A 25,546-nucleotide genomic window follows, 5' to 3' on the forward strand; every position below is an offset into this window, starting at 1 on the left:
GGGTCAAGCCTCACAAATTTGCTCATAGTGGGAAAAAACACCCCCACAGGTCAAAGTGTTCAGATTACAGGTCTAGGAAAATCCCTTTGCAGAAAGAAGACAGCAAATCCCCAATGCAGTTGAAAGGACAAAACTTTCTTCACCTCAGAGACTCTCCAATGAATAAACCGGTTAAACATGGTTTGGATTTACTGAACATGAAAACAACTGGATTAAAGTATAATCTAGCTAGAAAGAAAAGGAAATGTACCGAGAAAGCTAAGTAATGACAAGGCTGCAGTGTTTACATCTGCCAGGCGGGGATGGCCATTCCAGTTTTATAACCAGATTCTCTTAAATGTTTAACTTCCCTTTGGATCGAGAAAATGAGTCTCTGCTTGCGTTGGTCTCTTTGATATCAACACTGGTGTCAAGGCAACTGTGCACGTTTCTGGGTGCATCCATGCCCAGGAAGCCGGAGGCCCCGGCACACCAGGGTCTGCAGGCGCCAGCTGGTAGGGTGATGTTCTCGCATGGGCCCTAGCCTGCCAACGCTCCAGTCTCACACAGGCACAGGTTTTAGAATCAGAAAGACCTGGGTTTGAATCCAGTTCACTGCTTGCTGGTTGTGCGACCTTGGGCAAATTATTTAAGCTGTCAGTTCTTCTCTTGGTAAAATGGGGAGAATATCCACCCCATAGGGCCGTTTTGAGAATTAAATGAGATTATATATGTAAAGAGCCCAGGCTGAAACCTAAGCACTCAGGAGATAGGATGGTTGTTTTCCAGTCTCCGTCTCCCTCTCCCTCCTCCTCATGCACACAGTGGAGCAGCAAGCAAACCTGCTCCACGCCATGCAGACTCAGGGCGCATCCAAACCACACTCTGCAGCACGAGCATTTAGCATTCGTTACATCAGGGTTTTTAACCCGTTTTGTACCAAAGATCCCTACTTAGATATTTATAAAAGCATACAATAAAAACACATAGCATTACAAAGGAAACCAATTTACTGAAATTCATTTATTATATTTTAAAATTGGTGCCTCTCTTTAACACATTAAACAAGATCTTGGGGCTCATCTAATAATTACAATAATTTTCAAGTAGCAAGTGTATTATTTCAAGGTTGGCAACAAAAAATATGATACAACATATTTGCAATTTTTAATTGGCGGCATTCACAAGTTCTGCTTATACTATTACTGTTTGTTCCTAAATTCATAATGGAAGAAATACTAAATTTCGGCTAGAGTATATTAAGTATAAAAATGCAACCTTTTCCCCATCCAAATTCAAACTACAGATTAAGAACCTGGGTGTAATAAAATATCACCACCTCTGGCCTCATGACTACTGATAAAAGGCGTATAAAAACCATCAAACCTACAATCCTTCATTTTACTCTTTCCCTCTGGCTTAAGATTTTCTATTGGTGTTTGGGTTCTGCAGTTAGAATATGATATGCCTGTGTTGTTGTTTTTTGAATCTTGCTTTTTGAATTTATCCTGCTAGGTGTTCTCTTAGCTTCCTGGATCTGTTGTTTGGTATATTTAATTTTGAAACATTCTTAGCCATTATTACTTCATTATTTCTTTTGCTCTGTTCTCTTTTTCTTCTAGTATTTCCATTATACCTATGTTAAAATTTTTGAAATGATCCCACAGTTTTTGGATGTTTTTTCTGTTGCTTTCTCTGCATTTCAGTTTGGGGAGTTTCCATGGCTCTATCTTCAGATTCACCCAATCTCTCCTAAACTATGTTGAGTCTCCCGATGAGCCTGAAGGCATTCTTCATCTCATTTTGATGATTTTAATTTGTCATTTTATTTCCTTTTGCTTTTGGTTTCCATTTCTGATTACATTACCTTTCTGCTCTTGCATATTATCTTTTTCCATTAAAACCTCTAACGTAGTAACCATAGTTATTTAAAATTTCCTATTTGATAATTCTAACAATTCTGTCATATCGGACTGGTTGTGATTACTATTATTTCCTCAGATTGTTTTTTCTTGCCTTTTAGTATGCCTTGTAATTTTTTGTTGAATGCCAGACATGTTGCATTGTATAATAGAAACTGAGGTAAAAAGGCCTTACATGTGAAGATTTATTTGGATAGAAAGTGGCCTGTGTTTAATGTTTGTTGTAGTTATAGGCACCAGAAGCTTCGAATTCTTCTAGTGTCTTTGCTTTTGTCTCTGACTTAACTTTGGTTTCCCCTAATTATTCCTCAAGTCTTGTAGCTTTCAGCTGTAATCCACCATGATTATACTGGAGCCCTGGTGGTGTGGTGGTAAGGTTGGGGGAGGGGGCATTCTAATCTCCAGATCAAATCTCAGTGTTTTAGAGAGCCTGTGACCTTCACAAGTATTTCCCAGGTGGTACAGCTTTCCCCCTCTGCTCCTTCCTCCTCGATGCCCAAAGCATTACCAATCTATTTTCTTAGTCTTAATCCCTGTCGACTATGGCTCTTTCCCTCCTTAGGCGAGACAGGTAGGCTACAGGGGCTGGTGTGGGAAGAATGCCCTTCCCCGAGCTGGGACAAGGCTCTGGGAGTTTTTTTACTCCCAGACTTTTGTAATAAAGAAGGTTCTGGGCATATTTCACAATGATGATTCCTCTCCCTGCCAGGGATCTTTCTCGATATTCCCTGTGGACACCTGGTGGTGTCCCTGGAGGTAAATATGTGGTGGCCCTCCAAGATTGTGGTCTCCAGGAGTTTCTCATGTGCTAGCCTTCACTCGTGCTCCAGCAATTCATCAATATTACCATGTTAAGTGTTACCATGTAAGTTATCGCTCCAGGTAAACGGACTTTGACTATCTCCCTAGATGAGCCTGTCTCTTCAAGTTTTTGGGTGCTAGTTTGGCCTGCAACCTCGGTTCTCTGATGGGTGGGTCAAAAAGTCATTCATTTTTGGTTTCTCCAGCTTCTTCTTGTTGTAAGGACAAAGGTGCCAACTTTCGAGCTCATGTCAGAGCTGAAAGCGGAGGTCCCCTTCATTTTGAATGGCTGTTCCCTTTCCTCCATCTGAACTCCCGTGTCACCTGTGTCCCTTGTTCTCACACTGGCCACGTTTCCTGTCTGGCTGGGCTATCCACTGAGTCTTTTCGTGACACTGTTCCAGCAAGGCTGAGTTTCTTGAGAAAAGGGACTGCGTGTTGAACATCTTATCTCTGTCAACACTTTGCACACATAAAATTGCTTACTTCTGTTTTATTGGGTCACTTCTACTTACAGCATTCACCTAATGGTAAAAAGCATCTGCGGTGATGTGTTCCCCAGCACCTTCAAACTTCCTTTTGTGCTTTTGAATAAATTTTCCTGGCCTCCAAGTGACAGCCTTATTTTCTTAGCAAGGTTGGAACAGGCAAACTTCACTTATAGTAAATCAAGATTTACAAAAGTAATTTCTCAAGATCTGATAAGTCCTGACTTTTTCTCAATTTCCTAATTTCTTTTTTGTAATGACTTAAGTAGCCAGCTTAAAGTACCCAAGATAAAATCTGGCCAAATTCCTGGAAATCAAAGGGCCTCCTAGGCTAAGTGCTCAAATCTGGCTTTTTCCAAATTATTTGGGAAGCTGTAAAAAAAAAAAAAAAATTTCGGACTCAGTCTTAAGAGAGTAATTGTGGTGCACAGTTAAGCTTAGGAAAATAAGACATCTGACTGGCAAGCTCTTTATGTCCCGAAGTGCTCTTATACCTACACTTAAAATCAAATGAAAAAACAAAACCAAGTCTAGCCATTTAATCACTCACGTTCAGCCTATAGAACGTAGGAAATGTTACTGAAAATTCACTCTTTCATTTATTCAATAAATTTATTGAGCACCAAAATAAGGGCTGGGTGCCAAGTCACAGGCACTGTCCACAAGAAGAGCCAGACACCCTTACTTTGGGGCCATCACATCCTAGGTAACTTTCAGCATGTTACTTAAGCTTGCACATTCTCTTCTGTAAAGAATATTATTTTCTTCATAGGGAGGTTCTGTGACAACAGAAGTACTGAAGACTTATACTCTAACGTCCTAAAACAGTTTCTAATTCATTTCCCTGTCCAAATACTTGCATACTGTAATAATCACAGCTAGCACCGACTGAGCAGTTAATCCAGATGCCAGGCAGTGCACTAAGCTATTGGTCCATCCACATTTCAAACAGATCTTATCTATAAAGGCCCAGAGGCCTCCTCCTTTCATTGGCTATATTCATCCTCACTCTTGTGACCAAAACAAAGCAAGCTGAGGCAACAGGACGAGAATTTTTAATCTAGAGTGGCCCATAACAAGAGAGCAGAGTTAAAAATCCACAGGATGTAAGAAGATACTCCCCTGCACCCTGCCACCAGAGGTCATCATCACTACTGAGGGTCACAATGGCAGAACCTCCAAGCAGTGAAATACCAGATAAACCTAAGAACTGCCATGGGTTTAGTAGCACCATTTGCTGACTACTACTGTGTCTATGATCACCACTGCTATAAGGAGAACTATTACTAAGCCTTTACATAGTGCAGACATTGCTATTCTATGGATATCCTTTTATGTGGTCACAGTTAATGGCACCTGCATTTTTACTTTTAAAGGGTTAAAGGTGTAGTTTTAACATGGACCATGTTTCAATTCCCTGAGAGATAACACTGAAAACTATTTTCCCTACATTAGGCAAAAACACATTACTTGGAGTAAGCAACTTTTCACCTAACTTAAAACCTTCAGCTTTCTGAGAACACACCTGCCCCTAGGACACTGTAGAGGTTACAAGTAAGCTGGCCAGTAGAACCCATTCTATACCAAATTATTCCCTCATCTATAAATGATCAAAATCAAAAGAATTCCACAGTGGAAACATCGGCACTACTGACACTTTTCTGCTGTAGGAAGCTGTCCTTTGGATTGTAGGTTTAAGCATCTCTAACTTCTTCTGACCACTGGTTTCCAGTGACAGACGTGGCAGGCAAAACATGTCTCGAAACATTGCCAAATGTTCCTTGGGGGACAAAGTCATCCCTGGTTGAGAACTACTGCTATGGAGGAATTATTCTGTTTAGGACGGCCACCATTACCCTATTCTGCATACCAAAAACGAACAGCCTTTTACTTCTCTAGCTCACTGAAATTCATGTCATTCAGCTTTGTGCCTTAATTATAGTAACTGAAAGATCCAGTATTATGAAACTGAAATACTAAGGTGTTACAGCATAGCTCTTACTTCTTCCTTTAATTTCCAATCTGTCTGGTGAACATCCTAGTTTGCCCAAGACCTAACTAAGATGGTTTTCTTTCACATGGACTGACCTGTCTCTAGGTGACACTCTAGTGTGGGAGGACAAACTTTCCTTACTTTGGGGTTTAACTCCAGGTCTTGGTGGATCGGTCCCCGAAGCACCAGATGTTGTGCAGATTTAAACTAGAACTCACATTCTGGCTGCAAAGGTCTGGCCACAACACAGGTTAAGCAGCAAGGAGTCAAGTCATGCATTTTCTGATTTCTTATCATTTATACAAGTCAGGCTAGAACACTGTGCCCTTCTCCCTTGGTTAAAGAGGATCAAGTGTGCCACTATCCCAAGCCAAATTAGAGAGAAAGCATGAATCCGTTGACTAAGAAAAGGGTTATTACGCTTTGGCTAAGTTTGTTTAGGCAAGTCACTCAGATGAGCTACAAAAAAAATTCTTCTCAAAAACATGAGGCATGGTTTTGACTTATCTTAAAAGGCCTTTTACAAAGAATGACTTGAGATTATAAAGCATTTTTCAAATACACAAAGTGCTTCATAACGACTCAATAAGCCTTAAGGAATGTTTTTTTTAGTACATCGCTTTTTTTGTTGTTTAAAGAAAATACCCCATTCAAAGAGTAGAGGCATATTTGATATCACCACTGTTTAAAGAGGAATGGAGTTACAGGAATAAGAAGTATATAATTAGTAAATAATCCCTCTCAACAAGTAAGTTAAGTAGGAAAGCCATAAAGGGAGAAAAGAAAAGCCAGAGGCAACACAATCAGTGCATATCAGAAATGCATTTTTATTTTTATTTGAAAACAACTTAAATTTTTTAGACAAATGATTTTAGTATATAAATTTGATTTTGTTTTTATACAGAATATAAAGATTTCCCTCACTGATCTTCCATGTGAAGGGTATTACAAGCCTGAGGGGAGATACTTTCTGCACACAAGTGTGTATCTTACATGTAGGGTGCTGGAAACGAATAGTGTAGTGCTCCTACACATAAATTAGGTCAAGTGACATCACATATTAAAAAGGGGATAAGAGAAATATTCTAGTTTATCAGATTCAAGAAGCAAACATGACACAAAAACTGTGCAGATAAGACCAAGTCAGTAACTTTAGTTAGGACACTGCAGATTATACTGGTAACAGGTTCGTGAAGCTATCGTATATACCACATTAAAAGAGCAAGGAAGAGCTATTATGTAAAGGCTAGAATGAGGGATTTTCACTAAAGCAAATTAAATTCTTGTCAACTGCCAAAACAAAACAAACAGAGCACAAGAGTGTTAGTATATGGAAGGCATGTTATACCAGTTTCTGTGCAGCATGCTAAAAGTTAGTTAGAACTTCTTCACTGGTGCATATGAATCAATAATAGTCATGGAAAGTTTTTTTTGCCTCTTCTTGCCAAATTTCAGGCATGCCTTATTTTAGATGGAGTATAGCTTTTATCTATTATTTCATCCTGTAAAAACATGTGAAGACAACGTTCATTCTGCGCCAAAGGATGACCAGCGACCCTAGGAATAAAGAATATAAATTAAGTCCGATATTTTCTAAAAGTGTTTGGGTGAGGGGGGAGGGGGTGTCAAACACATATTTTAAGGTTAGGAAGTAAGTACAATTCAGTAATATTAAGTGTTATTTTAGACTGTCCATAAGGGTCTATACTCTATCAACTTACGGTAAATTTTCCCTTCGGTTCACAAGGGTGATGAAGAAAACATCTAATGACTACCTTTGCACTGCTTCTGGATTATGTACCCAATTAACTTCTTTACATATTAGTTGGCATGTTCATAAGAAACCTAAATTAATTTTAATATTAAAAGTGAAATACATCTTGAATCTAAGAATTCATTTCAAAAAAGGAAAAGATATAGGATTAGAGTTAGAAATACACTAAAGTCCAACAAAAGCTCAAAACACTAAGAAACAGGCACAAACAAAAAAGTACAGGTTTTTTTTTTTTGGTGGTGGGGAAGGGTTGCTTGCTAATAAAGGTTTCCATCTGACTAAATCCAAGATCAGATTAGGCAAACAGACTTTTATTTCAGAACTTAAAAACATCTAATCTAGCAATACCTTCTCCAAAAGGAAAGGCAAGTATGTTTATAAAGAGACAATGATGTTTGTGTGCTACAGTAGATAACTAAAAGTTAAAGGCTCTGTATAACTTTCCCTTCTGTTTACGTACCACTCACAGATCTTCAAACTACTAGATAAAAAAATTAAATTGCTTCTAATAAATAGCTAATGCAATCATTTTCTCTAGGATTTGACCTTATTTGGTTAAACTTTAGGCCAATACATAATTATAGTGAACCTATTCCTGGCATAATTCTCCCTATTTGATTTTTAAAAAATGGCTATATCTCAAATGGAAATAAAATTTAAAGCTAGAAATTTTGCTTTGAGCTTGAGTTTCTAAAGTAAAAGATAAACAATCCCAAGTCTTACATTTCCAAAAGAATACATTTTGCCATGAAAATTTTAAATGTGCACCTTTATAAGACATGTTGATAATACTGCCAATCTGCAATCAAACAAAATGATTTAAAGTGTATTGTAAGTTTGATGTTCATACTTGAACATACCTTAAATCAAGAAGAATCATAAGTAAAACTGTATTTTTTAAATGCTGTAATTTTCAATGTAATTTGCATAAATTAACCAAGAGAAACAAATACAAAACTTAGGTCAACAGAAAGATACTCACTTCAATCACTCAAGTGTGTTAATATTTATCACATGATATTTAACTTGTTCTACACTTTTACTTTGTTTAAATAATATAAGAAGTTCAAAAAGGCTCATAGGGAAAGCAATATTAAAGTTTAGCTTAATATCTAAATCACTAGTAGTCATATGAGGTAGTCTTAGAACACTGTTTACTTTTACACCCTGGGAAAAGAAAGCACTTACTTGTTTATAAACTGCTCCAGCCCTTGCTTCCTTTCTTCAATAAAATTGTCATCAAATATTCCGTCATCTCCTCTAAAAGGAAGTTGACGCAAAAATGCTTTCCCAGGGAGCGGAGGAACCACAACCTAAAACAACGTAAGGAAATAAAGTTCTTGAACATGCTGATTTGGGTTAACATCTATAGAGCACGTGAAGACAAGATATAGCCTCATTATGAGAGCAAAACCACTGTAAAAACTGCTTAAACATAAAAGGGAATCAGTATAAAACACACTGAAAAAATATCCAACATTTTGGAGGTGAGATAACCAAATGCAGAGCAAAGCTCTTCCATGGCAGGACCCACAGCTTAATTATCATTTTTTCCTGGACTTATTAGCAAAACACAGGTATATAGAGAAAACATTAAAGCAATATTGAAATAAAGGTTACCATGCTCCTCAGACAGTTTTGATGCCTTGTTGTAGACAATACTTTTTTTGCAATGGAAACAACAGAAATCAAAATCAACTGTCAATTCAGTGAAGAAAGAAGTATTAACAATATTCTGACATGAGCAGATAAAAATTCTGTGGTCAATTTCTTCCATCTTATACCATCTGCATAAAGTCTTCTCTACTTATGTCTGAGGTGATGACAAAATAATCAACTACTTGCTGCCACTCTTCCATTTCCTAGGCTAAGAAATATGTTACCTTTCTCCCAAATCCACTATTACGTCTTTCCTTAAAGACCTTTATTTCTTCCATCTCACACTATAGGAACATTTTCCTGTTCAAAACTTAACTATCCTCTAGGGTCAACTTATACTATATCTCTCTTTAGGAATTGTTTAGAGCTCAAATATTTGTTTGAATTGAATATACATAGCACCTAGCTATTTATTTCACAGGTTAGTTTGGTTTCTCTATTCTAGGGTTTCTCAACTATGGCACTGTTAACATTCTGAACCACATAATTCTTTGTATTGGCGGCGGGGGGAGGAGGTTTTCTTGTGCACTGTAGCATACTTAACAGAATGGCAGGCCTCTACACACTAGATACCACCAGCAGCACCTCTAGTTATAACAATTTAAAAAAAATGTCTCTAATATTGTCAGATGCCTTCTCAGGGACAAAACTGCCCCCAAGGAGAACCACTAATCTAGCCTATTAATGTCTTCAAATCAAGGACCCTCTCTTAGGCTTCTGGTTATTTTAATGAAAGCTGGGCATATAACCGAAGTTCAACCAACCAACCACTTAGCTAGAATCTTATCTTACACCCAAATAGAATCGTGTGAGCGAACAATTCAAACAAGGAGAAATATAAACAGTAACCATCAGAAATTCAAATGATACATATTCAAGAAGAGGTAAAACTTTAAATCTTTGATCCAGAGTTTCTATAACTAAGAGTTATCCTAAAACAATAATTCGACAGGGCAAAAAAGAGAAAGAACAACATGAGTTATACAGATTAGCAAAAACCAAAAATAACAGCAAAAAAGAAACACAAAATCAAATGCCAAACATAAACTTTATAATTCTTTCCTAGATCTACCCTCCTCAGATGACCAGTGACTAAGACATCTAAAAATCTGCCTTCATAGTTTGCTTTAGCATTCTTGAATCTATTACTATGTATTTGTAAAGTTGAGCATTAAAAAGTGCAAAGACCTTGCAACTGAGAAACAGAGATCATGACAACTGAGATACAGTAGAATTGCTATCTGATGGACAGGGAAGAATATCTCTAGATATAAAACTATTACAAAAAAAGGAATCGAGAACCACTGTATTAAATAAGTGATTACCATTAATTCAGGGTAGAATTTAGCATAAAATTTAAGATTTAAAATTAATATGTGTTATTATCTGTAGAAATATATTCTTCCTAACAAAATACTGAAAATAGTGAAATGGATGGGGAGGTTGTATTGTAGGCAATAGGATTAGAGATATACAAAAATCATGAATGGCTTGTCCAGCTGAGATTCCAAAGATCTTCAACATCAAATTATTTTTGCTTAAGTAATCTGAAAAGACTTAGTTAGAATTTTTATACCAATTTAAAAGTTATGAATGTGAAGATACGTGTGTGCACGTGGAGTAAGAAGTCGACATGAGGATATCTGGCTAGTATAATATAATGAAAGCCAAAACATACTAAAATAAAAAGTTAAAAGATTTAATCATAATGACCAATAAACACAATAAATGTCACCTATTTCCAGCCTAGTATAACAGTTAAAATTACTAACATATAAATGAAGTAACTTGATTGCCCTTAGCAATACTGTAATATAAGTACAACTTTCAGGTAATTTAAATTCCCAAGATATTTAACTGGCCTAATGTTAAAAGTGAAGTACTATGCTTCAAAGGACACCATTAAGAAAATGAAAATCAATCCACAGAATGGGAGAAGAGTTTTGAAAATCACATAACTGTCAAGGGACTTGTAAGAGATATTCGATATACAACTCAATAATAAAAGGACAAAAAACTCAAATAAATGGGCAAAGGATCTGAAAAAAGATTTCTCCAAAAAAACTATATAAATGGCCTTATTTATGATAAGTACATAAAAAGATGATTGACAATATTAGCCATCAGGGAAATGAGAATCAAAACCAGGATAAGATAGATACTGCACTGTACACACTGGGATAGTGATAATAAAGACAGATAACAGTAAGCGTTGGAGAAGATGTGGAGAAAGGTGGAACCTTCATATCTTGGCAATGTAAAAATGGTATCGCTGCTTTGGAAAACAGCCTGGCAGTTCCTTAAAAGGTTCAACAAAATTCTCATATGACCAAGCAAAGCTACTCCTGCATATATATTATATACCCAAGAGAAATGAAAACATATGTCCAAAAAACCCTGTACACAAATAGCAGCATTAATCATAATAGCCGAAAAGTAGAAACCACCTGAATATCAACCAACCATTGAACTGAATAAAATGTAGTTAATATTATTTGACAATAAAAAGAAATGAAGTACTGATTAATGTTTCAATAGATGAACGTGAAAACATGTTCAGTGAAAGAAGCCAGATCCAACAGACCACATTTTCTATGGTTCAATTTATATGAAATGTCCAGAATAGGCAAATCCACAGAGAAAGATGATTAATGGTTATCTAGGGATGGCTGAAGAAAGGTTGGGGGAGAAACTGGTAGTGACTACTGATGGGGATGGAGTTTCTTTTATGAATTGATTAAAATACTCTAAAATACTTATTATTTAAATTAATATTCTATAAATACAGTAAAAATACAGTACTAAAATGCTGTAGTGATGGTTGCACGACCTTGTGCATATACTAAGAACCACGAATTCTACAATTTAAATGGGTGAACAGTATAGCATGTGAATTATATGTTAATAAAGCTGTTATTTAAAAAAAGTGACATACATTTACCAAATGCTTATATTAAACACTTCAGTGTGCCATATGCTATGTTAAGCAAAGCCGAAAGCCCATCAAAACACTTCTTCCCATAAGTCGGGCAGAGAAAGACAAATGCTGTATTATCCCACTTATATGCAGAATCTAAAAAAGCTGAACTCAAACAGAGGAGAAGGATGAGTGGCAACAGACACCGATGTCAGGGTACAAACTTACAGTTATAAAATAAGTTCTGGGAATCTAATGTATAGTACAGTGATGACAGTTAACAATACTGTAATGTATAGGTGCCAAGAGAGTAGATTTTAAATGTTCTCATCCCCCACCAAAGGTAACTATGTGAAGTGATGGATGTATTAATAACTTTATTGTGATAATCATTTCACAATACATACAGATATTAAATCATCATGTCGTATACCCTAAGTTTACATGTTATTTGTCAATTCTATTTCAATAAAGCTGGAGAAAAAGACATTTCTTTCCTGTAGTCATAAAAAACTTCTTCTTTGTTATCCAAAACTTTCCTAACTTGTTTTGTATATTTATATTACTAAAACATCTGTAATTTACATACGAGTTATTAATCTTTATTCCCAAATAGACAAACATTTCAACTCAACTTGAATATAAATTCTTTTCTCCACTGATCAACAATGTTATTTTGTTATGAACTAAATTTCCAATAAACACTTGGGTCAGCTTCTAAATTTTATTACTTTCATTTGCCCATCCCTAAAATAATACGAAATTGTTTTAATTACTACAGCCTTAAGATGTGTTCTGATGTCTGCAGGTGCTCAATATATGCTGAAAATAATTTCAGGCTATTCTTGAACTTTCTCTGGTTCTAAAGCTCATATACAAATCTTCACGTTTATAAAGATCCCACTAATCTCTCTCTTAGAATTTTATGCATTTGTAAATAAGTTAGGAGATACTGTCTTATTTCCATCAGGTCTGCTGCTAAAATGCCACCTCTAAGTAAGGCCTTCCCTTGACTGTCCTATAGGAAAAGTGGCACTCTTAATTTTGTGTTTTTTAGAGCATACTACCTATCTTACTATACATCTTACTATTTTTTTCTGCCTTCCCTTCACCACCACCTTAACTTACCTAATAGAAAGTAAGAACCATAAAAGTGGGGATGTTAATTTGTTCACACCTCTATCTGTAGCTCAGAACACAAAGAATGAGCTCTCAGATGTTTATAGAATAACAAAAGTCAATATTCCAAAACAGGAATGTAGTATTTCTAGAAGGTCTTCACTGCAAGACCTGCCTTTCAGAGTTTTAAAAGTTTTCTTCATATAGGTCTTATATTTCTTATTTTATTCATAAGTATTTTATGAGTAAAACTGCTTTTCCATTTTTGATAGAATTCTATGATGTGTGGATGCTGCTCTTGAATCGAGCCACATTTATCTGGTTAAGGAAGTTTTCCTTCCATTTCTAACTTATGCTCCAGAAATAAGCACAAGCTAGCCTTAATCTATTTCAGGGCTCCTACCATATCCATTTCTTTTCTATAGTCACAAAATAACAATTCAACATTCTGAGCATGCCGTGCCCTTTGATGTTATTCTGATGTTATTCTGATTAGAGTTAGCATAATCTCACTCTAAAATCTCTGAAATAAGAGATTTTAGAGTGAGATTATGCTAATTCATTTTGCAGCCAAAGTCACCAAATTTTCTTCTAAGAGAAGTCAACTCTTACCAAGGCACATAACAATATTTTGAAATTGCAGGTAGTAACCCATTAACAGATCATGGCCATCATGTAAAAAGCTAATCTGAAGATACCAGCATGTTTCGCACAGAGTAATGTAAGTACTGGTTTAGAAACTTGTTATATGTACATGTATGATAAAAAAATGTGAAAAAATACTGGAAATATAATGACATATGAGATATATTGAGGAAGAGAAACTTGGCAAATGGTGTGTGTGCGTGGGGGAGGTGAAATAGGAAGATGAGAAAAAGGAAGGAATAGCAACAAGAAAGTTGTAAGAAGTAAGTGTTATCCAAAGGTGAATCAGTAAAGGCCTCATTTGGGCCACTAAAGTAGACAAGAGAAGGAAAACTTACAAAGACTTCCTCAATCTCCCATTAAATAAGAAAAAAATTGGACTACTTGAAAAAGATAAATGACATTTGCTTTTACCCACTTTATTCAAGATAATTTTCCTGAAAAGTCTTAAATATTGAAATTTGGAATGTTTTGCTTTAAAGTCACATTAGGAAAAATTCTTACCTTGCTCTCTCTTTCTAATTCACTTCGTAGCCATTCAAAGTCACTGTATCTTCTTCTAACAGTAGATTCTTTCAGCTTGAAAATAGGCAGATTTGTCTAAAACAAAAAAGTCACTCTTAAATTAAAGCATATTATAGGGACTTCAAAAAAAAGGAGGGGATCTGTTTGTCAAATTAATAATATAGCAATTCTGGTTACCTTAATATAATAAAACTATGACATTATTAAGTGACATTTTACCTCTAACAAAATAAAACTTAGCTAACTTAAAATAGTATGTTTACACTAGAGTACAACTTTTGAAAGTTGTTTGTACATGTTTGGACATAAGCTTTTGGATGTCATTCTGCCTGAGGTTAGTTACATAAATAAACGTAAATTTTTTCTATTTCGGTGAGCAGTAAAAGTGTCAGTTGAAAAGGGTGAAGATAAAGCTAGGTCTGATTGCTGTCCAGTTTCAATAGCACCTTAGCATATAATGTTTATAGGGGAAAGAGACCTTAACTACTTTGAAATGAAATACAAAATATTTTGTTATTATGACTAATTAGATGTTGCATAATGGAAGAAATGATTATTCTTAATGGTCTTCTGAAGGAAAAAAAAAAAGCTGGAAAAATCACTCTTAACCACTAGTAGGAAATTAGGAGTCATACACTTTAGATCAGGTTCAAAGATCCAGAAATTCACAGGCTGAGGGCAAGTTTAAGAACAGAAAACGTAATAATCCCTAGCATTTTCAGGTTACATCGAAATGGAAGATAACTTTTAGAGAATGTTCTTTACAAGACTGCAAAGACCATTTCTTTCAATTTCTAAACTTAAAGTATCAAGAACATTTCTATTATCTTTTACTGATCCCTAAAAAAAAGAGAAAATATACTTTCAAATACAATTTAAAATGTTTCATGATTAAGAACATTAAGCAGAAGCTGTATACCTCCATGATTTTATTATTGAGAATAGGTTTTAAAATGCCCGTAATATCACAAAGTTTACACAGTATAGAAATGACCTAACAATTAATGCCAAAACATACTGAAAATACTGAAAATGCTATTTAATACTATAGTTGACCCTTGAAAAACATGGGTATGAACTGCACATGTCCGTTTACATGTGAATTTTTTTTCAGTAAATATACTGGAAATTTTTTTTGAGATTTGCGACAATTCGAAAAAAACTTGCAGACAAGCTATGCAGCCTAGAAATACCAAAAAAAAAAGTTACATATGTCATGAATGCATCAACTGTAATAGACGCTAGCCTATTTTATCATTTACTACCATAAAATATGCAGAAATCTATTATAAAAAGTTAAAACTTATCAAAACTTACACACTCTTACAGAACATACATGGTGTCATTGACTGGCTAGAGAACTGCAAACAAATGTAAAGATTAAATCATCACTGCATAAAATTAACTGTGGTATGTACTATACTAATGTTATTTCTTGGACACCTCCTGTTGTATCAATTACACTAGGCTACCATAAAGCAATCATATTGCTGCTTCTTAATGTATGAATCATTACATCGGTAAATAAACATGAATTTTTCACACTACCTTTTCATTTTTGATGTCTAGTGTGATACACATAACATCTACAGCATTTCATATCATGTAAGGCAATACTGATGTAGGTACTGAAAGATGATTCATCTTGTAAACAGATGACATAAACGTATGGTATCAATAAATACAGTACTATGTATATTTTTTCCTTATGATTTCTTAGTAACATTTTCTTTTCTCTAGCTTACTTTATTTTAAGAATACAGTGTATAATACACGTATAAGAATACAGTGTATAATACCCGGAACACCAAAATGTGTGTTAATAGACATGTTCTCAGTAAGGCTTCCAGTCAACAGCAGGCTTAGTTAAGTTTTTGAGGAGTCAAAAGTTACACGTGGATTTTCAACTGTGTGTGTGTGTGTGGGGGGGGGGGGGTTGGTGCTCCAACCGTCCATGTTGTTCAAGAGTCAACTGTATACCCTCTTAGATTATATTTTGTTCTTAATTCAGTCTTTGCACTTGTAGAACTGCAAACTGTTTTATAGCTGAAAAGAAAAAAGTGCCACTAGAAGATTGGCTTCCTATTTTGTATATAGGGACATCATTATCACATAAAACTCACTCAAGAAAATTCCAATCATTTGTTAAACTTAATGCCACTGGTAATTGTCATTCAGCTAAAGAAACACTTTTTATTCAGGACCTTAAAGCCATTTTGTAATGGTCTAAATTTTTCCAAAGTGTATTAACTTCTCTATGTTGTACACCTTATAGCTTGGAATCTTCTACAGATGCTATTGGGCACTGTATAGGTTTCAAGCATGAAACCAAATCTCACAAGAGGTTTAAAAGCACTTGAATTTTCTTTCCCAGGTAACCACAACATTTGTTCATTGTATTAATGACTAAGAGTAAATTGCACCTAACAAGACTCTTATTATACTAAAAGTCAAACTTATATTTAGAGATGCTGGCTTGCTGTACAAGAGAGGTATTCTCATTCCCCACAAAGAATAAAATTAGGTCCCCTGGAGAGCCAGATGATAATTCCCAGAAAGAAAGCACTGGATTATTTCTCTCTAATTTCACCCACTGGCTTTTTAACCAAGTTCACTCTTCCGCATTAAAATATTAAGTCTTTGTAAGTGTCTAAAGATAGAAAGGCCTTTACAGAATTGAGTGTTTTCTGCAGGTGAGATTTTACATTTTGAATTCCCTCCTCTCAAATTACTTTACAAAGGGGATTAGCTGCTCTCTTTATTCAATATGTTAAGATCAAGCTTGTGAAAAGAGTTCCCTAAGAATTTTCATACTTCTGGGCACGGAAGTCTATAAAGTTAATCTCTGAAACAACATATCGAGCTTACAGGTACAATGTTGAGGGAAGAGAGCCAATTCAGCTCATTTTACCTTCCATTTTCCCTTTTGAACTTTTGACACAATCGTGATTATATCTGACTCAGTTAGAAAGGGAGTGGGAGGGAGAAAAAAATATAATCCTTTGTACGATTAGCTAATAGTTTGATAGATTATACATTTAAAAAAAGGGTCATAGTTAATTTAAGAAAACAGTTTTCTCAGTTGGCTATGATTTCTCTTTCTATGAAGCCTGCTATAGTTTTGATAAAAGTCACGTCAAGTAATTCTTTAAATTATTTATTCATTAAATTTAGAGTGGTAAGTTTGCCTGTTAATGTCTTTCTGCTCATCACAAGGACTTCAACTTGATAAAAGTACAAATGAAAAATGCTAAGGTTTTTGTTTAAGCCACTGAACTATCACTATTGATTATAAACTCTTGTGATTCATTGCTTTCAACTTATTTAACACCCTTCTAAAATGTTCTATTTTGTTTTTTTAAAAAGGATAATAATTTTTTTCCTACAGTTTGGGGAGGATTCAATTATTATTACAGTTTGGAAGCATCTATAATAGGGCATAGTGATGGATAAAGTGGGGAATATAATGATGAATAAGAGGCTGTCCTGGCCCTTATGAAGCTTATATTAGGGAGGTTAGAAGATAAGCATATAAAAAACTACATTTATATGGTTAAAAATACCATATGCCATAAACAAAACCAAGTTGAAAGATCATGAACAAACTGTAGACAAATGTTTGCAACATAAAACAGGGGGATAGTTTCGTTAAAAGGTAAAGAACTTAGAAATCAATGAAAGAAAGATCGAATAACCCAATAAACAAAACAGGAAGAACATAGGAAAACTAATGGCCAATAATGTCCAACTACACACACACACACACACACAGCTAGTTAAAACAATAAGATCCCATTTTCACTGATCAGTCAGGCAGGTATTACATTTTAATACTCAGTGATGGTGAGAGTAGAGACATCTAAAAAACCTGCTAGTAGTAGTGAAAATTTGGCACAACCTTTAAGTAGGGCATTTTGGCGAAAACTAGCACTCCTTTTTTCTGTTTCATTTTTTAAAATTACAGTTGACATACAATGCTGTATTAGTTTCAGGTGTACAACATAGTGAGTAGACAATGACATAGTTTATGAAGTGATCACCCCCAATTAACCTAGTATCCATCTGACACCATACATAGTTATTACAATATCAATGACTATATTCCCTATGCTGTACTTTAAAAGCATATATCTTCTGAGCTAACAATTATACTAGGAATTAACCTACAAATATTTCCACACATATAAAATGATATTGGTGCATAGAAGTTTACATTAGCATTGTTTATGTAATAGCAAAACAAAACAAAACTAAAACTAAACTTTTTCAAACATAAAATGAAATTTTAGTTTTTATAAAATATAACTTAGCCATAAACTAATCAGGAAACCTGCCTGAGATGTGTTAAGTATAAGAAGTTTCAAAACAGTACATATAGTATGATACCAGTTGTATAATAATAATAAAAAAAAGGCAATAAAGAACTGGTTTGGCCTGTATTCTTTTAACATATGGAGTCAGCCATTCTATAGGAATATAGCTAAGAATGGTGAAAATAGTGCAAACTGCCTATAGAGAAGAAACAAGTATATTTAGGAAATAATTCTTGTATATTCAAAGCATTGGAGATGGTGGAAAATAAAACTGAAAAGGTTAAACTGTGCCCCATCTGACTAACATATTTACCTGCAAGCACCAAGAGTTAATAACAGAAAAATATCTTTGAAACAGAAAAAAAGAAGAGAGAATTTACCATATAGAAGCCACAGAATTCAACAGATTAACTATGTGTATAGGTGAGCATTAAGAACATCTAGTTCTTGCTCATCACACACACACAATTTTTTTATAACTGCATGGTGAGACTTACTGTGGTGATCATTTACAATGCATCAAATCATTATGTTGTATACCTGAAACTAATATGTCAATTATACCTCAAAAAGGAAAAAATAAAATAAAAAAGAATCGTTGGTTCTAGTTAGTTCTAAGGTTTAGCTGCTTGAAGGATATGGACAAGAGTCGGACTATTGAAGCAAATCATAGCAGAACTCCCTTAAAGGTTTTACTTTGGATATCATTTAAAATGTTTAGACTTATTCAGAGAGAATGTGCTGAATTCTGATATTAAATGTAAATCAGACTGAAATATGGTTACCTTACTTTAAGATGATTAAAACTTTTGAAATTTAAAAGGCAAGATTTAGTATTCTCTTATCCTGACATCCATATTTTCCCCCTAATTTTAAGAAAAGTTGTTTTAGTTGCTCAGGCTGAGCATACACTAGAAGCCACTATTTTCCTCCCTAGCTACTAGTCATTTTACCTAACAGGTGAAAGAGTCAAGCTCAGCCATTTGTATGAAATAATACCTGTAGGAAATATTTTCTTTGTAGGAACAGTGACCAGAGAGGCAGGATCAGAGAGATAAGTAAAACTGAAATCTGTCATGAGGCAAGAACCATAAACTAAGGCACAGCCTTCACCTATCTGTATAGATATGTATTATTAATAAATGCTGAAGGTGAGTTTGAGTAACCTTGGTCTATTTTAGATTTGGCAGTTAAGGAAGTCTTGCAAATGTTTCATTATATATCTGAAGCAAAAACAGAAACTCCTATAAACATTTACATCAACTCTCTCATATGAGCTATATAAGAAATCCAATATTAACAATTTAAAGCTATGCCAGGGCTGTGGCCCAAACTAAAATTTAAAAGGCAGAGAATTACAATTATCTGCCCCTCAAAAAGTTAAGCTGGTTACCTGGAATCCATAAAGTCAATAAAAACTTTTATTCCACATTCAAAATACACCTCAGTTAATCATTATAAGACAAATACTAGTTAATTTGTTACCATTATTTAACATTTCTTTGGAAAACTACAAAGATTATATTATCAAGGGAGGCAGAAGCTGAGAATATAAGAGTGTTCACATCTGGCACTAAAAGAAGCTATAAAAATACAACTAAATATGGGACACAATGTTAAAAAGTTAAGAGAAAAACAAACAAAAAAAGTCAATCCAAAGCTCTACTCCATACTTACCCGCACTCCCCCCCCTCCGCCCCCGTATTGAAATCAAAGACATCAGTGGTTCTCCAGCATGGTTAGCTTCAGAATTACTACCTGGGTAGCTTGAAACAACTTAAGTAGAAGTATAACACAAATATAGAAAAGTGCTCAAATACATTTAAGGGTTTATTAGCTCCATAAGTTTTCAAATGGTAGTAGTCTGGATAGTCTTAAAAGTGAACAAACAAACAAGAAATCAGTCCTGAGACCTATCTCAGGTTAACTAAATCAGTTTCTAGGGGAATGGGCCCTTAAAAAAAAATTTCTCCAGATGATTTATACACGTTTAGACACTATTACCAAATCATATCTGACTGGTTCAAAATATCATATAACAAGCAGCTAAAGCAGTGCTTAGGGGGAAATTTACAGCTGTAAATGTCCACATTACAAAATATGTAGAAAGAAGTAATAAAGACCAGAGTAGAAATAAATAAAATAGAGGGCATAAAAATTATAGAGAAATTATAAATGAAAATACTGAATGTTTCAATTTAAAAAATGGGAGACTAATCATTTGAAATTATAAATTAAAAACTATATTATTTATACATTAAAAATAATTTGAGATTTTTTGTTTATCGCCTACAGCACCTGGTCTTCCTAGGTGGTCTCCCATCCAAGTACTAACCAGGTCCGACGCTGCTTAGCTTCCGAGATCAGTTGAGATTGGGTGCATTCAGGGTGGCACAGCCACAGGAGAGATTATTTTTAATACATGGTTTTACAAAACACTTGACACATTCCTTCTATGGTAGAAGAAAATCAAAACCAGTAACCCTACTAACTCTTTCTTATTCTTACCTTCAAATCTCACAGAGATTCATTTAGTATAAAAGTAGACACTTTCTAATATTCTATATTAGGATAGTGATTAAGAGCTCATTCTCTGTCTGGGTTCAAATACCAGCAATACCACTTAATTATATGACTTGAGCAAGTTAATTTGTTTTTCAATTTGCTTATTTATAAACTGGGGATAATAGTGTGAGAGTATATCAAAAGAGTGATTTCTATCAAGATAGATAAATGATTTCTTTTCTACTAGTTGGGAAATCATACAAAGGATAATTATCTTGAAATAATTAAGATTTGTAATGCTGAAAGGCCATGTTCTTATAAACCCTATCTCATACAGTTGTAGTGATGAAATGAGGTAACACATATAAACATGCTTAGAACAGTACCTGGCACAAAATAATTGCACAGTAAATCTAAGTTTTTTTTTTTTTTATATTATCCATTTTGTGTCTTTTAAACTCAGCAAGTGGTTCTAATATTATAATACTTTCCGTATACCTTTAACCAATTGCTAGTTATATTTGCTTCGTAAATCTTCTACAGTCATTTTTGCTGAACTATTTGAAAATAAACTGCAGACATATGACCCTTTACCACTAAATACTTCTCTTATATAAACCACAGAACGAAAACCAAATACAGGAGGTTGACATACAGTCCATATTCAAATTTTATCAGTTGTTCCAAAAGTATCCCTTATAACTTCTCAAAAACCAGAATCCCATTAAAAATAAAGCACTTTCCTTGTTATCTCTTTAGTCTCCTTCAATTTAGAACAGACTTCCTGCCTCTTAGCTATTCAAGACACTGATAATTTTAAAGAGAGCAAGCCAGATATTTGAAATGTCTTATACCTTTGAGTTTGTCTGTTTCCTTGCAAGTTTTCATGAAGCAATGTTCCTAATGGCAGGAATGCTGAAGCCTTCTCAGAAGGCACATTATGTCAGTTTGTCTTAGTATTGCATCCCTTGGTTAAGGTTAGGTCAGCCAGATTTCTCCAAAGTAAAGTTACCTTTTTTTTTTCTCTTTATATGAAGTTTTTCTTATTCTTGCTTTTCATAATAAAAGATTTAGTGCCATCTGGAATTTGTCCAGCTAAATTTAAAACTTATAGAATTGTTGAAGCACAGAAAGATTTCTGCTTCTTGGAGAATTCACATCTTTAAGTGAAGTTATTTACCTGAATGTAACAAATAGAAGAGAGACTGGCTTACTGCAGGAAAGCCCTATTCTCTGCCAAATTTAGTGTGAATATATAGATGTGTAAATACATTATGTTCACAATTTGTTGATTTAGTAAACAGAATCAGAAGAGGATTTATAGTCTATTTGGTTAGAATGAAGCAATGGATATTTGCACTTGCCCAAGGAGAAATTCAGGGCAATATTCAAGTTCCCGTGCATCTTGCCTTTTCATTTATAAGAGGAGAATGTATTTTGCATAACTCATGAAAAGGTAATGGACTGATTACATAAGATACCTGAAGAGAACTGTTCAATATTATTCTGTTGTTCATTTGTTCTAATAATATACCAAAAACAAAACTCCAAAGAGATAAAATGTTAATAAGAGATGTCTGTATGCCTGATGTTACTAATCCTATATGGTAAAATCATCAGGAATCTAAACAGACATTACATACTAAAGAAGAGATTTTTGAAACCATGGTATAAACTCTAAAACAAGTGCTCCCTTCACATCTGAACAGAGGAAACTGCCACATTATCGGTCTCCAAGAAGCTGGGTCTTACATACTTACACAGGCTGACCTATTAAAGTCAGCAGCTATATGTTACCTGATTATCACTGATAGCCAAGCAGAAAACCAAGCCTCAAAATGTGATCACCTGAATATAGCTTAACAATAGATATAGAAATATGTTTACTAGGTGTTTCTAGTATTTCTTCAGATAGTGTCACGTGTACATTTGAAAAAGAAACTGGCAACGACATCAAAAGTATACTCAATAGACCATACTCTATTCAATCAATTCTAAGAGATGTAAAAGAATGCCCCACTACAGTTCTCATTAAACGGCTGCATTTCTCCAAATATCTACATCTAGAGATAAAGGATAAGCTGAGAAGTGCTTAAGCTATTACCTCTCCCTTCAGTACTTTTGATACTTGTTTTACCCAATCTGGAACAGCATGAATAACTGGAGATATGGTTTATAACCTAGATGAACTCTAAATATGTCTGGGGAGAAGTCATTTAAGTGAAGAATAAGCTCTTAGTCTGGTGAACCTTTGAAATGCAGATTGTCACTAAGCCAAGGTATTTAGTTTAGTTTCTATCTTCAAAAAAAAAAAAAAAAAAAAAAGGACATGGCCTTCCAGTGATACAATTTCCTGTTATTTTAAGAGAAGTATCCTTTATGGTATAATTTCCAAAACAGCAGAGATTATCTAGAGAGGTTTAATGCATAAATCAAGTAATTTCATATACTTTTCTTACTTTGTCCATATTCTTCATTCGTGAATTGGCAACAAGACTCATTTGCAAGCTCATGCAAGGTTTTCAATGAGCAACCTTTAATCGACTTGTGCAATAATAATTCCACTGTAAAGAAAAATTTGCTCATAATAGCTCATTAACATTTACACGGTCCTATAGGCTTCTGCTGAAAGAAAACTGCCTACTAATAATAGTCTAAGACATTTTCTGAACAATTTTAAAAGTGCAAAACTATTTCCTGTATCTTCTCAACTTGCCTCATCATAAGAATTACCTCAAGTTTTAAACATAAACACACACAGACACTCACACACAGAAGCCCCAAACTTATTCAAATTATTTGGGATGGAATCTGAACATTAGTATTTTTAAGAGATTCTAAGGTGAGGGAACCTCTGCCCTAGACTTATAAAATGTGAAAAAGGGGGTGGGGGAAGGGCTCAGGAATCTGTACAATCACCAAGTGATTCTAGTTTAGATGGGACAGAGATATGGGTAATATTTTACTTCCTTAAGGACAGTGATTTGGAACACTATGAGAATATTGAAATGGAAATGAGATTCAAAGTCATTATAAGTAAAACTACGATATGGACACCAGTGAAAGAATATTAATTAGGAAACTCTACTCAGTAAGTGTATTGTAACTGTCTACACATGCAGTATCAAGCTCATACGGACTTACAGGGATCTGAAACAAACATCATCCTCAAGAAATATTTATAGCATGAAATGGAGAAGGGGGCAGCTACAACCACAATTTATCATAGATCTTTACTATTTAGATAAAATGGAAGAAACTTATACTAGAGTAATTGAAGTAGAAATAAAAGATATAAAATACATACATATGACTATATTAGGTTAAATTTGCATGGTAGGCTCATAAAAAGTACCCTTAGAATTGAAAAAATTAGAATAGTACATGTTCATCTGTAGAGATTTTATTTTGATTATATCCTTTCAGTCTTTTGTATATACAAATTTTATTCTTATTAAACATATTAGCATCTCATTTGATAAGGATAACATAACTGCATATAGACATCATCTATATGAGAAGTGGTATAATACAATGGTTAAGCACACAATTGTGAAATCAGACAATCTCTGATTTTAATCCCAATTCCTGTATTAACCAGCTAGCTGACCCCAGACAAAATGCTATGAATGAAAGAGAGATGAAACCTTGAAGAGATCCAGGGATTTTATGTACTTTCCACAGGACAAACCCCTAATGGTGAAATTACTGCACCAAAGGCTATAAATGTTAAGGCTTCAAAATGTCCTCCGGAGAGGCTACGTGCTGTAGATTGAAGAGGTACATAACAGTAGTAGGCTATTACTTTGGTGGCCTTACAATAAACCATGCGTCTCAGTATTTTTCTTTTTGTATCCTCTATATTTTCTGTATCCTCTCCCACATTGTCTTGGCCATGTGACTGCCTTTGATCAATAGTATATTAGCAACTACTTGTGAACTGGGGCTTGCCGTCTTGGAATATCTGTTCATATAAACATTCTCTCTCAGAACCCAGTCACCATTATTCTGTCAGAAGTCTAGTTATTCATGCAGGAAAACTCAGGACCCAATCAACAGCCCCCAATGGTAGCCCCACTAACTTGCCAGCCAGTCATACAATTGAGTCATCTTGCAAATAAATCCTCCAGCCCCAGTCAAGCTCCTTCAGCAGATAGATATCAAGGAGAACAGAGATAAGCTGCACCTTCTAAGAACTGACCAAACTGCATGACTGTGCTTAAAGTCAATGTTAACTGTTGTTTTTTTAAGCCACCAACTTTTGAGGCTCTTTGTTACACAGCAACAGATAACTGAATCACTAACCTGGGAAGACTGAGAAGATAGTATTTAAACATAAAAATGTGGTATCTAAAACATACAGACTTTTGAAATTTTTTAACTCTTTGCTGTTTATTTTTTTTTGCTTCCTTATTAGCTCTTGACTTATGTTCTGAATAGCAGCGATTCTCAGGAAATTCTCAGTTAATTTATTCTGGATTATTCAGCAAAGAGAGTATTCCTCCATAACTTAAGAAGCTGATAAAATGAGCTGAAGTGTTTCCATTCTTAAATAAAAGCAATTTTGAAAATAAAAGTTGTAACACATGATTGCTTTCTCCACAGTAACTTGATAAACTTCTAGGAATAGATAGTATGAAATATTTTGTCACCTATATTATACAAGAATAAAGCTGAGATATTTCTTTGGAGAACAAAATATTATCTGGACAACTATAAAAAATATGAATAAGGGTGTTTAATGAGTCAATTCTCTAAGATATGAGTAATCATATTAATAGACTCCTTTCTTTTCTAGTCAGTGGTTAGCTATAATAAGAACTAGATAATATTAAACCTTATATATTGACAGCAGAATTATTTTGCTCCTTTAATAAAGCCCCACAAAGAGTCATTACTGTTATAA

The 25,546-nt window shown here is 34.5% G+C and overlaps 1 protein-coding gene and 1 pseudogene across 1 annotated transcript in view; both read right to left on the reverse strand.

Moving 5' to 3' along the window:
- Nucleotides 1–5,990: 5,990 nt before the first annotated feature.
- Nucleotides 5,991–25,546, reverse strand: part of SNX3 (sorting nexin 3) — a 34,353-nt gene continuing 14,797 nt past the window's right edge. Inside the window, exons 2-4 of the mRNA XM_016160196.2 lie at nucleotides 13,802–13,897; nucleotides 8,146–8,270; nucleotides 5,991–6,740 (exon numbers count right to left, since the gene is read on the reverse strand). Coding sequence (XP_016015682.1) covers nucleotides 6,635–6,740; nucleotides 8,146–8,270; nucleotides 13,802–13,897 — 327 coding nt within the window. The 3' untranslated portion in view covers nucleotides 5,991–6,634. The remainder of the gene's footprint in view (nucleotides 6,741–8,145; nucleotides 8,271–13,801; nucleotides 13,898–25,546) is intronic.
- LOC118606634 lies at nucleotides 20,422–20,540 on the reverse strand (annotated as a pseudogene).

The sequence above is a fragment of the Rousettus aegyptiacus genome, unplaced genomic scaffold (genome assembly GCF_014176215.1).
Source record: "Rousettus aegyptiacus isolate mRouAeg1 unplaced genomic scaffold, mRouAeg1.p scaffold_m13_p_1, whole genome shotgun sequence".
In the NCBI taxonomy this organism is placed as follows: domain Eukaryota; kingdom Metazoa; phylum Chordata; class Mammalia; order Chiroptera; family Pteropodidae; genus Rousettus; species Rousettus aegyptiacus.